Source organism: Fundulus heteroclitus, chromosome 16 (genome assembly GCF_011125445.2).
Source record: "Fundulus heteroclitus isolate FHET01 chromosome 16, MU-UCD_Fhet_4.1, whole genome shotgun sequence".
NCBI lineage: Eukaryota > Metazoa > Chordata > Actinopteri > Cyprinodontiformes > Fundulidae > Fundulus > Fundulus heteroclitus.
This window is the reverse complement of record NC_046376.1, coordinates 3,779,732-3,796,126: the sequence shown is the minus strand read 5'-3', so window position 1 is coordinate 3,796,126 and position 16,395 is coordinate 3,779,732. Positions and strand designations below refer to the sequence as shown.

The 16,395-nt window shown below is 41.9% G+C and overlaps 1 protein-coding gene across 1 annotated transcript in view; it reads right to left on the bottom strand.

Annotated features, from left to right (window-relative positions):
- Positions 1 to 11,793: 11,793 nt before the first annotated feature.
- Positions 11,794 to 16,395, bottom strand: part of LOC105938897 (serine/threonine-protein kinase SBK1) — a 29,130-nt gene continuing 24,528 nt past the window's right edge. The window contains exon 4 of the mRNA XM_012880828.3: positions 11,794 to 13,066. Coding sequence (XP_012736282.3) covers positions 12,275 to 13,066 — 792 coding nt within the window. The 3' untranslated portion in view covers positions 11,794 to 12,274. The remainder of the gene's footprint in view (positions 13,067 to 16,395) is intronic.

The following is a 16,395-nucleotide window of genomic DNA, read 5'->3' as shown; positions in this document are numbered from 1 at the left end:
GAAATTTATAATTTTTTAATTTTGTTTTTTGTTGTTTTTTCTCTGCTTTCTGGACGTGGAGATTTAATGGCAAACGGCTCTAAAAGTGAGTCATTTATTTTTTTTGGTGGGAAGGGTCAATGAAAACATCGAACCAATCATTTATTTTTTAACGATTTAAAATCAGCTGTATGAGTTTAATTAATTTTTTTTATCGGAGGAAAAATTGCTCGACTTAAAAAAGTGGACCCGAGCTTCTCAAACGTGATTGATGTGTTTTAGTTGTCTTCACTAAATTATTTAAACACACGTAACCTTTGACTTCTAGACTAAACAGAAGTAGTTTGTCACTACTTCTAATGTTTTTTTTTTAATGTATATTCATAAGTTAGAAATGTTTACAGGGTTGGGAGTGAACACTCACTTTACGAAGTGGAAAACTGATCTCAGATAATCACGTTTTTGGGACATTAATAGACGGACGTAATTATTTTGGATTCTAATAACCTGCAGGGTTTTAAAACAAAACCGTTTAAAGTATAAAAACCACAGATTTCTGGTTCTGTTTGAGTTCTGACCTGCTGAGTCCAACTTTGTGGCTTGGTACGACGTCACAAAATAATTTGTGTGATATTTATTCTTCTATTCAGCAAGTAAATTGAAAAAAAGTCGGTGGGCATGGTTGTGTGTTGATGCGTTCACAGACTGGGGAAAATGTGGGAGTTTTCAGGTTCTGTGAGGTAGAGAGCAGTAGTCAGTACCTTCCGCTGACTGAAGTCTCACAAAACCTGCAGAAACGGAGAGAATTTTTAAATAAATTTAAAAGTGGGAGAGAAATTTGAATATGTTGCTGTTTCGTTTCTGCGGCTCATCCGATTGGAAGTCCACACGGATTTTAGCCTTTAAGGGAAAGTTCAGAAATTTGTGAGGTTCCATTAAGAACATGGAGAACTATTCAATAAATTAAAATATTTCAGTAACTCAGGTGAAACACATTATACAAAATAATTACACTCACTCATGTTTTCAAGCCTTTATTTCTGTCTGTAAAGATGATATTCAACTGACAGCAAATGAACATATGAAAATTATTTTTAATAACTGCTTAAGTTTTATTTTCAATGAAATTTTATTTATGTAGCGTCAATTCACAACAAGTCATCTCAATCAAATCCTCCAGGTTGGTGAGAAAGTTTCCTCTCTAAGGAAACCCAGCAGGTTGCATCAAGTCTCTCCAAGCAGCATTCACTCCTCCTGAAAGAGCGTAGAGCCACAGTGGACAGTCGTCTGCATTGTTGATGGCTTTGCAGCAATCCCTCATACTGAGCATGCATGAAGCGACAGTGGAGAGGAAAACTCCCCTTTAACAGGGAGGAGAACCTCCAGCAGAACCAGAACCAGGCTCAGTGTGAACGCTCATCTGCCTCCACCCACTGGGGCTTAGAGAAGACAGAGCAGAGACACAGAAAGCTCAGAAGCTCACATTGACCCAGGAGTACTTTCTATGTTAGAGAAGACAGAGCAGAGACACAGAAAGCTCAGAAGCTCACATTGACCCAGGAGTACTTTCTATGTTAGATGGTAATAGAGGATGATCTGCCTCCCCTGATGATGTCACAGCTAACAGAACGCCAGACCAGGTGTACCTTCTATGAAGAGAAAAAAGACAGAGCAAAAGTTAAAAGCTGAAATAACAACAAACAATGCAGATTGGAGAGCAGTAGGAGAACTCAGCAGAGTGAGAAAAATAGATCCTGATGTCCTCCAGCAGCCTAAGCCTATAGCAGCATAACTATAGAGATAGCTCAGGGTAACATGAGCCACTCTGACTAGAAGCTTTGTCAAAAAGCGTTGGAAGAACAGGGTAACAGAAAATTAAAGCGTTAAGGTGGTAAAGTTGATTAAAAGTTTGTTTTATAAGGTTTTTAAAAACAAAGAGACAACGTCCTACACATTATTAAACCAGATGAAAACAAAAATGGGAACTGAGCGTCGTATAATAAATAAAACAGCTTCTCAGCAAAACAAACCAAAGAAAAAGATAAGCACAAAACTCAACATTTTCAGGTTTATACAACAACACCCTAGCCAAAACTAACATCTAAGTTGAGTCTGTCAAATTTAATAAGCTGAAAACTGGCAAGCAGACAAATGGTTCTCAAACCAAGAGTGATTCACTAAATGCTCAACCAGCACGTGGGAGCAGACAGTGTTGACTCTTCTAGTGCAGCCCCACTGAATGTGGCCGTCAGATAGTCTGTTAAAGGGTTGAGGAAGGTCTGGATCGGTCCATGGGTTCTGGAAACGGTCCAAACAGGAGCTGAGGATGTTGGAGGCGGGTCCAGTGTCCTTACAGCCAATCCCAGGCAGGTGCTGCCACAGTCGTGTTTGCATGATTAAAGTAGAGCCCGGTCTGCACTGCTAGCCGTAACACCCCTCCCCTTAAAATACAAAACGGAAATTTCTGACCGCACAGCTACAACGTTTACTCAGAAAGAGAAACAGAACAAAAAACTTACTCACCACCTGGAAAGGCCACCTGCAAGAACATTTTCAGAACCTTTTTTATGACCAAAGTCACGTTTGTATTCCTGCAGTAACAGATCCCACCACAGGAGACGCTGACGTGGTTTAACATTCAACAGAGGAATACGAGAGGATTGAAAAGTCACCAACTCTCCATCTTCCTAAATGTTGTGCTCTGCCACAAAACATGACAATAAAAGGTGTTTTATGTCACGATTATACCTAAACTAAGTAATGCCGAGAGAATTCCCACTAACCGCCTCACAAGATCTTACTAAAATAAATCAACCCTAAATAACGAGAATCCACAGCAGGTTTACGTCTCGTGGAGAAGCAGAAGGATTCAGAGATGAAAGCGGCAACAAATGAAAATGCATCGCTACATCTGCTAATGTAGCATTGCCTCGCTCCTGAATTAAAAGTTTCAGTTGTTTAACGAGGCTGAAGTCTGCGCTAGCAGAGACGCCACTGAGTAATCCTCCTCCTCAGTCTCCTCTGCAAGTAAGATACTGACTACCGATCACTAAAACGCAGAACCACAATTTAAATAAATGTCCATTTAAATGCAGATAAAACTTTTTTCTCTACTTAGTTTGTTTAAAACTTTCATCTACTTCAAAAACCTTTACAGGAATAATCATTCTGACTAAAAAAAAAAAAACTATTTTATGAAAAACATGGAAAAAATGTTTCTCAAGTGTTTATTTAGATGTTTTTAAGGGTAATAGCATTTTTTTTTAGGGTTCCTAAAATATCCGAGCGGCCTCCCTGGAAACCAGTTGATGGTGTTGCTAAGCAGCCACAGTGCGGTAATTACCATCCTGTTGTTTTTGGACCCTCCATCTCCCACCTCACACTTTAAAACCGGCTGCTCAAAAATAAAAAAATAAAAAAATTAGACTTCCCACTGTTTTTTTCCCCCCATAGTCCGCCTCCTGAGGATGACTGGGAGATGAAGAAGTCTCCTCCTCATCCTCAGAGGAAAGGCAGCTGCAAACTATGCTGCCGTGATTTGGCTAAACTAAAATTTCTGTAAATTTTAACTGAGCTCAATGTGGAGCTGAAGATGCCTAGTGCAGCTTTAACTGTTATTCTCTGTGAAAGTGTTTGTGTTTCAGATTATGTTGTAATAAACTTTTTGATTTTTATATATATATATATATATATATATATATATAATATATATATATATATATATATATATATATATATATATATATATATATATATATATATATATATATATATATATATATATATATAAAATGTTTTAAGGTAACTGGTCTTAAAATTTTGATTCATGCCTGCACTTTCTGTTATTTGAGTATGAAAATAAACACTATTTAATAAAAACATAAAAGTGGATCAGTGTCCTTGTCATAAGATGCATGAATATCTGTTTATTTTATTTATTTTTTTACTTTTGCATTTTCTCTGCGGTACTTTCTGTAATGTTTGTTGATGGATCTGGAAACCTTAGCGCTCCTACACAGAAGCAAACATGTCTTGTTGCTGCCTGCATGTTTGGCAAAGCACCAACTAACTGAATGGATTTAGTCTGAAAAAAAATAAATGTCTGTTTCCCAGCAAATGGAAATCTCAGCAGCAGATAGAGCACAGAGTGTTCAGAAAAGCAACCAGAATAGTCTTTGTTAGCTGGATCTCTGCCCGTATTCACAAAGATTCTCAGAGCTCCTAGCTTAGATAAGAGTATAAAGATAAATGTAAAGATTAGAGAGCGACTCAGAAAGCTAAGAGTACAGAGATGACAGAATTTTTATCTTAGTGAGGAGGTGTGGTTGACCCCATTGCAAGGTGTGACAATATCCTTTAAGAGCCGTGATTGGTTGATAGTACAAGTAAAAAAACACAAATGTGCTCCTTTATAATCAAAGGAGAGAAGTGAAGCAATTAGACTGGATTAAGAAATGTCATGCCGCAGATCGATGCGTGATTTTTTCCCCTTTATGCATCTTTTACGCAGCGATTGTGCAGCAATCATACGTGAGGAGGGGGCGTTCCTTAGGCAAACTTCTAGATGACCATTCAGGCTACTGACATCAGCATGCACAGCACAGAAAATACTCTTTCACCTCTTTTATACATATTGTTTGTAAATTTCCCCACTTTATTTTATTTACCATTATTTCCCGTTTATTTATCCTCAATAAAATGACATTACTAGAGCCTTTAACCAGTTAGGCTGCAGAAACTACTTCACTTCCCTCTAAGGAGATGACAAAGTTTATCTCGTCTACATATTAATAATTGTATGATTGTTAAAGTAGTTAATGCACTCATTTCCTCCACTGTTTAGGTGGTGGATCAGCCAATCAGCTCTCTCTGTTCAGGTGAAGAAGAAGAAAACTCTTAGAATTGGGGAAAGATCCTAAAATGACGTCACTAAGAGCTGCTTTTAGTCGGAGGATTCTTTGTGAATTTCCATCCATCTTTGTGCTTCCTGTAGGATTTCAGTCTGCTGTCGACAGTTTTTCTGGACAGATGTTTTCCCGCCCACCTGCTGTGGATGTTAAGCAAGCTCTGCACCGGCGGCGGCACAGTTCTGTAGCGCCCTCCTCAGGAGAGGAAGCCCCGGTGCTTCTTCGCCTTCACTTTAACACATTTATGACGTTTTAGAGGCAGGGCTTCATAAACCATAACCTGTTCCACCATATGCGGAGTGACGATGTATCACGTGAAACCCTGTAGGTCTATTCTTGTAAACAGTAAATAAATTTACTCGTAATAGACCTTTCCAACAGAAAATAAATGCTGAATGGATGTGTAGTTGCTTGTTAAAAATAAATTAAAGCCTGCTTCACAGGAAAAGGGATGGAGCTTCTTGAAAAGAAACGGTCTCACAGTTCAAAACATTTATTTTTACTAAACTGAATTTTTTTTTAATCATTATCGCCTGTGGATTTGTGGCATTTGAGGCATGCCATATGGAGAGGCTGGTTGGCTGCATGCTCCAGGGCAGAGTTCCTCTACAAAAAGGAAATCTCAAGACGGCGTCCTTGTTGCATGATTGACTTGATTAAAACTCAGTCGTGCTTCAAAGCAGGCAGGTCACACAGAAGCAGAACCACAGAAGAAATGACTTCTCCCTGATTTCTGCCAGAATTTAAATATCTTTAAGTGAATAGATTTTACCACCGTGGTTGATCACCACTGCGTAGAATCACAGGCAGACGTGGCTCGCTGCAGCGCGCTTTTAAATCTCTGGTTAGTGTGCCTGAGGGTTAGGTCTCCAAGCCTTATAAATCTTTGCCTCATGAACTGCTAATATTCTTATTGCTAGATTTCCTGGCTCCATAACGTCGCACTGCAAAAACGGATCTAAAAATAAGCAAAATGTTCTTAATCATAGAGTTTTTGTCCTTGATCTGAGCAGGTAAATATGATCATTTGCTAATGGAATGAGTATTTTGACCCCTAAATTAAGATAATTAGACATCCTGCACTTGAAATAAGATGATGGAGATGAATTGTTCCTATTTTAAGTGCGCAAATCTTATTCTACTGGCAGATCATCTTATTTACCTGCTCAAATCAAGGACAGATTAACTAATTTTAAGAAAATTTAACTTATTTTTAGTTCCGTTTTTGCAGTGCAATCATGTTTCTGCATTTTGTTTCTGCTGGTTCATCCTTGGTTTCCTCCTACGCTGTTTTACAGTTTCTCTTGTGGTGTGAAAAGGTGTTAAAGCTTAAAATATGGTCTCTAACATCTATGTTCCTGCTACAAATTGCAGTCTCTGGCAGTTTGTTGTTCAGCCCAGGCGAAAATGATGAGACGTCCAACTATTGGGGTTTTCTGTTCCATTTCTTTCTGATCCTCCTGATGTGAGTGAAAAACAAATTTATCCTGTTTTTTTTTTTTTATTAAAGTGAAGCCAAACAGCTGGAAACATCTGAGCCACTTGCTGTTGCATCAGAAATTCCTGCCGGTTTCCAGGCGTTTTAAATCAGCACAGACTGTCACGCTGAGCTCTGCTTTTTAAACCGCTTCAGTAAATACGGTCCGACCTGTCGCAGCTGGAAAGTCTATATTTGATGGCATTTTACACCTCCGCTCAGCAGCATCGTTAACCGGCTGCCATGTTGACCTACGGCGGCGTGCTGATGATGATGTCTCTCACCTCCTGCTCTCCTTCCCTCCTGTCGCCTGCCGGAACAGACCGAGCTCTGATGCTGCAGCAGCTGCACACAGCGCAGCCCTAATGCAGCTTTTTTGTTTAATCAGGGTTGATGCACCAGCTGTAGTTTCATCCTTCACCAGGGAGGCTGCACGTTTGTTCTCTAATGAACCGGTTTTAAAAAGCTGCACAGCGGTGGGTGACACACGGATAACTTGGCTGCACTGTCTCTCTCTGGAGCTGCAAATGCTTTGCAGTTTGCCGCGCTGTGCCGTGTGTTGCTCCTCAGTGTAAACTACAGCAGAGCAGTAGGAAGATGAAGCAGGGTAAATGGAGAAATGTAGTTTTTACACAGTGTTGAGCAGAGAGAGAGCGGTTCAGCTGCTTCTGACATTTGTCGTTCAGCTTACTCACCTAATCGTTCTTCTGCTGGTTCAAAGGTTTTGCATTTAGTTGCTTCTAGGGTTGTCAAAAGTGTTGATACTCTGAAAAGTATCGATGCTCAAACACTGTATCCGGATACAATACTAATTTGGCATGGTATCGGTGCTAAATATGTTAACATATGAGGCAAAAAGGAAGAAGGAAAACCCAAAGTTCTTGACAAGTCTGTGTGCAAACAGAGCAACTTGGCCAAACATGTCAAGAAGCGACACCCTGGCTTTAATGATGATTTACTACAGGTTGATGAATTAAAGTTCCCATTAGTAATTTAATTTATTAAATGTATTAAATGTTAGTCTGATTTAATGGTGTGATTAGCTATGGCTAGCATGCTACTGGGCACGTGTTATATTTGGGTTATTTAGCATTTATTTGCACATGTAACTAGCATCTGTTAATCTGTTGAGAAAACATGTTCCATGTTGAGACTGAAAAAGGGGCTTTTTTCAGGTTAACAAAATGTCTTTGCTGGAGGACATTGGGGTCTACTTCTCTCACTCTGCTGAGTTCTCCTACTGCTCTCCAATCTGCATCGTTTGTTATTTCAGCTTTTAACTTTTCGTTCTCTGTCATTTTTCTCTTCATAGAAGGTACACCTGGTCTGGCGTTCTGTTAGCTGTGACATCATCAGGGGAGGCAGATCATCCTCTATTACCATCTAACATAGAAAGTACTCCTGGGTCAATGTGAGCTTCTGTGCTTTCTGTGTCTCTGCTCTGTCTTCTCTAAGCCCCAGTGGGTGGAGGCAGATGAGCGTTCACACTGAGCCTGGTTCTGGTTCTGCTGGAGGTTCTCCTCCCTGTTAAAGGGGAGTTTTCCTCTCCACTGTCGCTTCATGCATGCTCAGTATGAGGGATTGCTGCAAAGCCATCAACAATGCAGACGACTGTCCACTGTGGCTCTACGCTCTTTCAGGAGGAGTGAATGCTGCTTGGAGAGACTTGATGCAACCTGCTGGGTTTCCTTAGAGAGGAAACTTTTTAACCAACCTGGAGGATCTGATGGAGTCTGACTTTGGAAAGAGCCTTGAGATGATATGTTTAATGAATTGGCGCTATATAAATAAAATTGAACTGAATTGAATCCCTGTGGTATTGAAAATGATATTGAGTAGCAAATAGTTTTGAGTATCAATATTTAAAATTCTAGTAGTTGTGAATACCCTGGTTGTTTTACCAGATCCTCTTGACATTTGGTATTTAGTTGTGTCCTTGTGTGGTTTGGCCTTTTGTTGGTTTAGCAAATCCCCCTCCTTTGCTGTAGCCAAGTCTCAAATTGGCCTGATATTTGGTGAAGTATAGGCTGACCTGATCCTTTCTGGGATTTGTTTCTTTTATTGGTTTTCATCCGAGACCTCTTAGAATTTGTTTTCCATCTCTAGCTCTAAAGGCAAAATGCGAACCAGACCCTTGGATTTAATCTTCTGTCGACTGAGCAATTCCTCATAGAAATCTGACTCTTATTTACCTCTGTTATTATTCTTATTTTGACTTATTCTAATTTATAACCCCTACCATACATAAAACCATGCACACAAATTGTTAACGTTTGTTTTTGTCGACGTTTTCCGGGATTTTAATCTCTGTCATTGTGTTTATCTGGTATTTTCTCATGAAACAGCTAAATGCCTCCCCCTCTCATCATGCCTTATGTAAATAAATCTCACACTCTGGGTTGGGATGAGACCAGCGATGCCTCCTTGCCTCTAGAGTAAATGCAAACTGCTGCATCTGAGAAACGGTGAGATCAGTGCATGTGGGTCTCATTACTATGCTGAACAGGCAGCATTGCTTGATGTTTTGATCCCCAGTTAGGATTTTTTCCTCCTTTCCCCTTTCAAATGTAAATAAACAGCCTGACAGAAGAAGACTCGCCCTGCTCCTTCCTTTTAGTGTGCAAAGGCCCTTCATTTAGAGCGGCTGTACGTTAAAAGCTTTCAGCCTAACCTGGGCAGGTCTGATCACTGTTGTTGTTTTTCTGCTGTAACTTTGGATCCCATCCTACCTGGGTGGGAGTCTTATATAATTCAGCTTCCAGCAAGCTGCACATTATAGTCCGCCCTTAAAAGTGCCTTCTTGGATTAATAGATTCATGGGACCAACAGAAATTACATCTTAATGATTTATTGCCCAACATGCACCGAGATTGTTTGTTGTTTCAATGTTTGAATCCTGAGGTAGAAGTGAATGTGTTAATTTATCTGGCTTTAAGATTACACTTACATGAAGGTTAATGAACATCTTATCCGTTTTCTCCACATCAGTCATTTCAAACTTCAAAGTTCTGCAGTCCAACCTTTTTATTTTTAATGAGCGGAGAGAAAAGTCTGTGGACTAACAGGCCATGGTGGCATTATCTGATGTTTTATCATCTCACTGAGATGCTGGAAGAAATATTAAAAATTATAGACAATATGCAGCACTCATTGCTAAAAATAATCATCTCTTCCTTGTTTTTTAGTTGTTTTTTATACCAGTCAATAACGCAATGAAATAAGAATACATTACACCTCTGCTGGGATTTGAACCCAAGACCTTCTGCAAGGCAGCAATCCAAATAACCGGACCACCATACAGCCGATCTAGTGTATTATAATAGGTTTTTCACACAGTTCCAGCTGTTGTTCCATTGTTCTGATAATATTAAGCCATCTGCGCCTTTGTTGGAGTCAAAAGAGACAAAACGGTCGATGCTGAAGGTTAACCGCTTCGTTTCCTTTCATAGTTGATCATCATAAAGTTTAATTGATTACAACTCTGAGTGTGACGCTCCTTTTATTCTGTAAAGTGATTCAGTGTGTCCAAAAACCCTTTATGCAAATAAAATTATTGTTTTAGATTAAAAAAAAAAGAAAAAAAAAAGGGAAACTTTATGGAGTCGATGTCTGTGGGGCTTTCTGTTGCCTCTTGCTGATTGGCTGACTTCAGGCTCCGCGTTCTCATTGGTCGGATGGCGTCACAAAGCTCCTGTTGCGTCGTCATGTTGTCCAGGAGGAACCAAACTCTCAAATATCTATTCAAACAAAGAAGCCGGACCCGCACACTTTGGTTTTAATAATCGTTTGTTTGTCTTTGAACACTTAAAAAAAAAAGAAAGAAATGTAAGAAAAACACTTACTTGGTTCTGAATCCAATGGCTCCAAACACCGGCACCAGGACAGGTCCACTGCCTGCAGGCCCGGCCCGAGGTTATGAGGCCTGAAGCAGGATTTTATTTGTGGCTCCTGCTTTTCTTTCATCTTGTCCTGACTATCATCTTCACGCTGTCTTGACTCTGTTCATTCTTTTACCAAGTTTTATGATTTGATGTTGCATTTATGCTGTTATCTTTTTATATTATTATTCTGTGTTTTGTTTGTTTTTATTGTGAAGCACTTAGTGATTTTTAATCCCGTTAAATGCGTTATATAAATAAAGCTTACTCAGAATTGGAGAAATCTGGGAGTGGGAGCATGTTGACTGGCCGAGCTTAAAAGCAATTACTGGTTATTATTTGCTCAGATGTATTTGTGGACAAACTGAGTTGTGTCCCGAAAAGATTAAAGTCATAGCATCAGGTTTTAGCCATAGTAACACATCGTGGATAGACAACAAATGAGGAAAGTAAATGTAAAAAAATCTTTCATTTAAATAGTTAACGTGCCACAATCCTCTAAATTCATCTCTGCTGAAACCATGAACTCAAATTTAATAGTACTCTCACGCTCAATAAAGCAGATATAACATTTTTAGATCTGTGGTCTAAAATTCAAGTTGAAGCATTTCTGGCCTCAGTTCACTTAGTTTGCTTGTACCGGCTAATTAATGAATAATATTCACATTATTGGTGTTGTACTTGCTTTGCCGTTCTTAGATTCTGTTGAGTTTAAGTCGACAATAACTTGTATAAAGCATGACTTTGTTTCTTTATAACCTTTAGATTTACGTTTTGTTTTCAAACTGATTAGAATTTGATAACCGGTGATATTGAGCTTATGGATAAAGTGTTTTACTGTGGCTGATAACTAAGAAGCAAAGACGAGATGTCACTTTTTTTTATTCTGGGGGGGTTTATTTCATGTAATGTTTGCCACAGCAACATCACTTCATGCATGAAACAAACGCACAAAGAAAGGAAAAAAATTATCTGATTTCCAGAGCACTTTATTCCGCTTTCTTAATGATTCTGTTTTTTACAATTTTCTGTTTCGGGTGCAGCTGTAAGTTTTTAATGAAACATAAAAAGGAAACATGTTGAAAGGGCAGATGGCGACTGGCTTTAGCTCTGATTAAAGACCTCATTTCTGGTGTGATATTTTCACAGAAAGCAGAAATTATTCCGCTGAAAGATGAGGTGCAACGTCTGTTTTTTTCTTCATGCAAACGGAGAAAAAAAAAATGTTCCTCCATGTTCCTTTTCTTCCTATTAAAGCAGCAGATAAGACATCATCACAGAGCTGCAATTTTATTTTGTCTTGGAGGAAATTCGCATGTCAGTTTGTAAATGAAAGGCTCCAAAGTGAGCAATGTTCTGACGGCGTCTCAGAGCTAATTAGCTGGGCTGGTTGAGGAGGTAAATAACTTGATCACAGGGAAACATGAGACATAGAAAAACATCTACTTATCCAGAACAGAACATCATCATGATGCCGACTGGAGAAAAAAAAAAAAAAAAACACAAAGACAGACGAGCTCAGCTGCCTCTACCTTTTCTACGAAACTACAGCTTTTTTTTTTTTTTTTTTACCTTTTTCTTCACGAGCAGACGTCAGATCGGTGCCGCCAGCTGACAAAAACAACTCAGAAATATATTAATCTGACATAAATTAAAACTTCACTTCACAGAAACATGTAAACGCTTCACAACGATTAACAGTCACGGTTGCTTTTATGCACGAAGCCGATCACTTCCGTCCCAAACGTCTTACTTCTGGAGTTTCTGCTCGTTTGTCTCTCCTGTTTATAACGCAGTCCTGCAGCGACTGAACTACGCACCACAGACAGAGGCTACACTTTGATTGTCACGCGGCTCATTTCCCTCAGATCTGGCCTTCATTGGAAATGACGGCGTCCGCGGTGAAGCTACAACAGGCCGCCGGTCGCCTCCTGACGCTCAACCCCTTCGCCGCGCTTCCATCTTCGCCTCCTGGCGTCGGAGAAATCGTCCACGCCGGCGCCCGCCTGAGCGGCTAGCAGCAGCGTGCGTCTCTACACGCAGATCTCGATGGGCGTGGTCACCAGGATGCGTCCCCTCTCGTTGTTGTCCCTGTTGACTCGCTCGTAGCCGCCGGAGGAGGACGGTGAGCCGTTGGACGAGGAGAAGTGGGCGTCCATCATGAAGCCGCCCTTCGCCGCCACGCAGGCGGGCGACAGGCTCTGCTGCTTCAGCCGGTCCACCAACACGTCCTCGTCAGACGAGGAGGAGCTGATGTCCACGGGGGGCGTGGCGGCGCCGTTCCCGTTCTCCGTGTCCAGCATCCAGCACTGGTTGAAGTAGCTGAAGACTTCTTTGACGGAGCAGCGGCGCTGCTGCTCGATGGACAGCAGCCGGCGGAACATGCGCAGAGCCTCGTCCGTGAAGCGGCGCCACTGCGTCGGCACCGAGCCCGTCCGGCGCCGCTGCCAGCGGACGAACTCCTCGTAGAAGGCGTCGTTGGGCATGGCCTTCTCCCAGGGGAAGTTTCCCGTCAGCATGCAGAAGAGCAGCACGCCGAACGCCCACACGTCCGTGCTGTAGTCCACGCAGAAGCCCTCGTGGCGCGAGGTGTCGCACAGCTCCGGCGCCGTGTACGGGATGGTCCCGCTGACCCGCTTCACCGGGGAGCCGGCGCGCCGCGTCATGCCGAAGTCCGACAGCTTGACCTTCCGGCACTCCGTGTCGAAGATGAGGACGTTCTCGGGCTTGATGTCCCTGTGGACCAGCTTCTTGCAGTGCAGGTAGTCCAGGGCGATGGCCACCTGGTGCACGCAGCGCTTCGCCACCGCCTCGGGGAGTCCCACCTGGACAGACGGAGCAGGACGTCACCAAACAGACAAATACAGAAGCTGGAACTACAGGCGGAGCGTCTTCTGGACCGAGGGAGCTGGTGTCTGTCTGCAGAGATCACAGAGGCGGGGTCCACCTAACCTGACAAAAGCCAGATGCATGTCTCGCTCCGCCTAGCTCCACTCATACATCTGGGACCTCTCCATAGGAATTGCCTTTATTGAAGGCTGGGCCTTATCAAAAATCCTTGCATATGATTGGATAAGCCACTTGTCTGTCATCTTTATCGACGTGCTATTTCAACCACTCACACCGAAGCTAACCCGTGACGCTGTTGATAGCGACCCAGGAAAAAAAAAATAATAATAATGTGTTTGCGGCTCTAGTGGCACGTGTTTTATTGACAGTGAGCTGACAGGAAGAGGGGGGAAGACAGGCGGCAAAGAGCCGCGGGTCGGAGTCGATCCCGGGCCGACCGCGTTGAGGACTAAAGGCCTCCTAACATAGTTCACGCTAACTGCTAACCGCTAACCGCTCCGGGGCGCGTCCGCTGCAGACGCGGGCGCGCCCCGGAAAACAAAACTTGCCAAATGCAGTTGAGAGAAGGACGAAAACATGGTTTCCACCAACAAAAGCCTTCAGAGCCGTTCTCTGATGTTCTTTTAATGAAACAATATTAGATAGATTGGACAACACGGAAGAAATAGCAGCATCAATGTTAACGTTTACTTCCTCGATGCGAGCCGCCATTGTTGTTGGAATCTCATGGTCGCTTCTCCACTACATCACATCTATGAACCTCCAGCCCTGCGTCCTGATTGGCCAGACCATAAAATTGGTTGGAGAAATCACTCTCTATAGGCGATGTCCCAGATGGATGTGAGTGGAGCTAGGCGGAGCGACATGCGTCTGGCTTTTGTCAGGTTAGGGTCCATCACAGGACTCCAGACACACTTATTAGATCAGCTCAGGGGTCATCAACTACATTTGTCCGAGGGCAAGATTCTTTCTCACCAGATGCTCTCATAAAATAAAATAAATTAGCAAAATATGACAAATACGTTACGTTCACACTGCAGCCTGAAGTCACCCAATTCCGATTTTTTTGCCCATATGCGACCTGTATCTGATCTTTTCATGACAGTCTGAATGACACAGATCTGATCTTTTCAAATGCGACCTGTGTCTGTACGGCTGGGTCGCATTCATCCGACCTGTACGTCACCGATACTTAACAAACGTCACTAACGGTGGACCTGGCTATGCCAAAGAGGTTGACTATTGTGCGGTAACAAACACCTGTTGCAAGTCCGTTCAGCCCCACGACAACCATTTACTCACCACTTTGGCCGAAGATGTGTGTTTTTACTTGAGAGCGCTAAAGTGATCCGTTCAGACGCACATGAAGGTTTCCTTTTTCATTCGAAAATAACGAATGAAGTCCGTTTCAGTAAAGCCGCTGTTGAGAATTAAAAATATATCTTAGTTGGGGTTACTGAGGAAAGCAGAGTGGGGCCTGTCCCTCCTGCTCCACCGTAAGATAAACATGGAGTTTTATTGCTGAGGGGGTGGGTCAGAAAGAGAGTTCCTTTGTTCAAAACAGATTTTTCCCTCCTCCTAAAAGACACGGGATGGTCTCACCCTTAAAAAGATATGTTCAGACTTTTTAAAGTTAGACAGACTTATCCACCGCGGTGAGAACAACATCTTGTAATGGTATGTACTCTGTCTCCATATTTAATTTCTATGAATTAAATATGTATTTAAACCGTTCTACCTCTGATCAATGTTTCCTCATTTATTGTCAAATCTTAAACCGGGGTAAAAATGGGCCTTTAGTAGCGAAGCAGGATTAGGCCAATAATACAGAATAATACACCACTCACGTCGCTAAAATTTGGCTCTCTTCCTCTCCTCTTCTTAAAAAGATTGCATCGGTAAAGTGCTGGCTCCGGTTCGAGAATAACGTAAAGAACGCAAGATACGCTGCAGCATTACGATCCCTGTTTACTTCCGCAAACAATGAACACGCTTTGCTACGTGTGACGTCATCACGTCCTCTACTGCGCATGCGGGACACTTAGGCGTATGAATGCAGTTCACACAGGAGATCACATACAAGTCGCATATATATGGAAATGTGAACAGACACGCAAAAAAAATCCGATTTCTAAAAAAAAATCGGAATTGAGCATCAAGGCCTGCAGTGTGAACGTAGCCTTAGACACACACTTCCTCTTCTCTACGCTATTCCTGAATTCAGAAAGATTCTGGGGGCCAGATGGAGAGCTCTGGTGAGCCGGATGTGGCCCGCGGGCCGCCAGTTGATGACCCCTGGTTTAAGGAGACCCGTTTTCCTTTCACTCTGGGTACTGGACCACGGGAGGAGTCTGGGGTAACGGGACAGAACCCACATGCATGGGGAGAACATGCAAACTACAAGCGGAAAGACGGCAGATCAACATTTAAACCCGGGACCTTCTTCCTGCAAGAAAACAAAGCTAGAATTGTATTAAACTCTAACAAAGTGGTTCAAAGAACACAAAATAAAAGAAATGGGAGTTTTCAGCAGTGGTGGTTCTAGACCAAATTTAGCAGGGGGGCCAGGGTGGGGCCAGTGTTTTATCACAGGGGCACAGAACAAAAGATTGGGAATAAAAACCTACACAGGTCAACATTTCATCGTTTAATATATTAAGTAAGCCAAAGAGCCAATTGTGGCTCTGGAACTGCAGGTTGCAGACCCCTGATCTTTTCTCAATATGGCAGGAGCTTAATGTAAAACAGCTACATTTTTTAATTATTGTTATTTTTTATATTTATTTCTTATTTTATTTAGTTATTTTATTATTGGGTAAAACCATAAACGTAAAAAATACAACTGATCCAAATGACCAGTCAGTCACAGTATCTTTGTCAGCATTTATCATCCTAAGAAATTTAATATCATGTCTTTAGTACAGGGGCCATAACAGGGGCCAGGAACAGTTCTATAGGGGCACAGGCCCCTGTTGGCCCCTGTCTAGAACCGCCCCTGGTTTTCAGTTTGAAAAATTGCAATTCTTCAACGTTTGACCTGTCAGTCACTGCAAAGACGAAGGAATAAAAATGTAAAATTAATTCTGTCCTTTAAATTTTCTTCAATATCTTGCTTACAGCTCAGCAGAAGGGATCCTCTGATGGCTAGAAAACATAACGCCACCTTTGCATCATGGACTGCGTTTGGTAAACGTCTTCTGGGCGTTTTTCCTGAAAAATGTGGATCTGGGATCCAGAACTGTTTATAGAAAAAGTTCAGCATCACTGAAGGATTAGGAATAGAGAACCTAATTACTGTTTTATG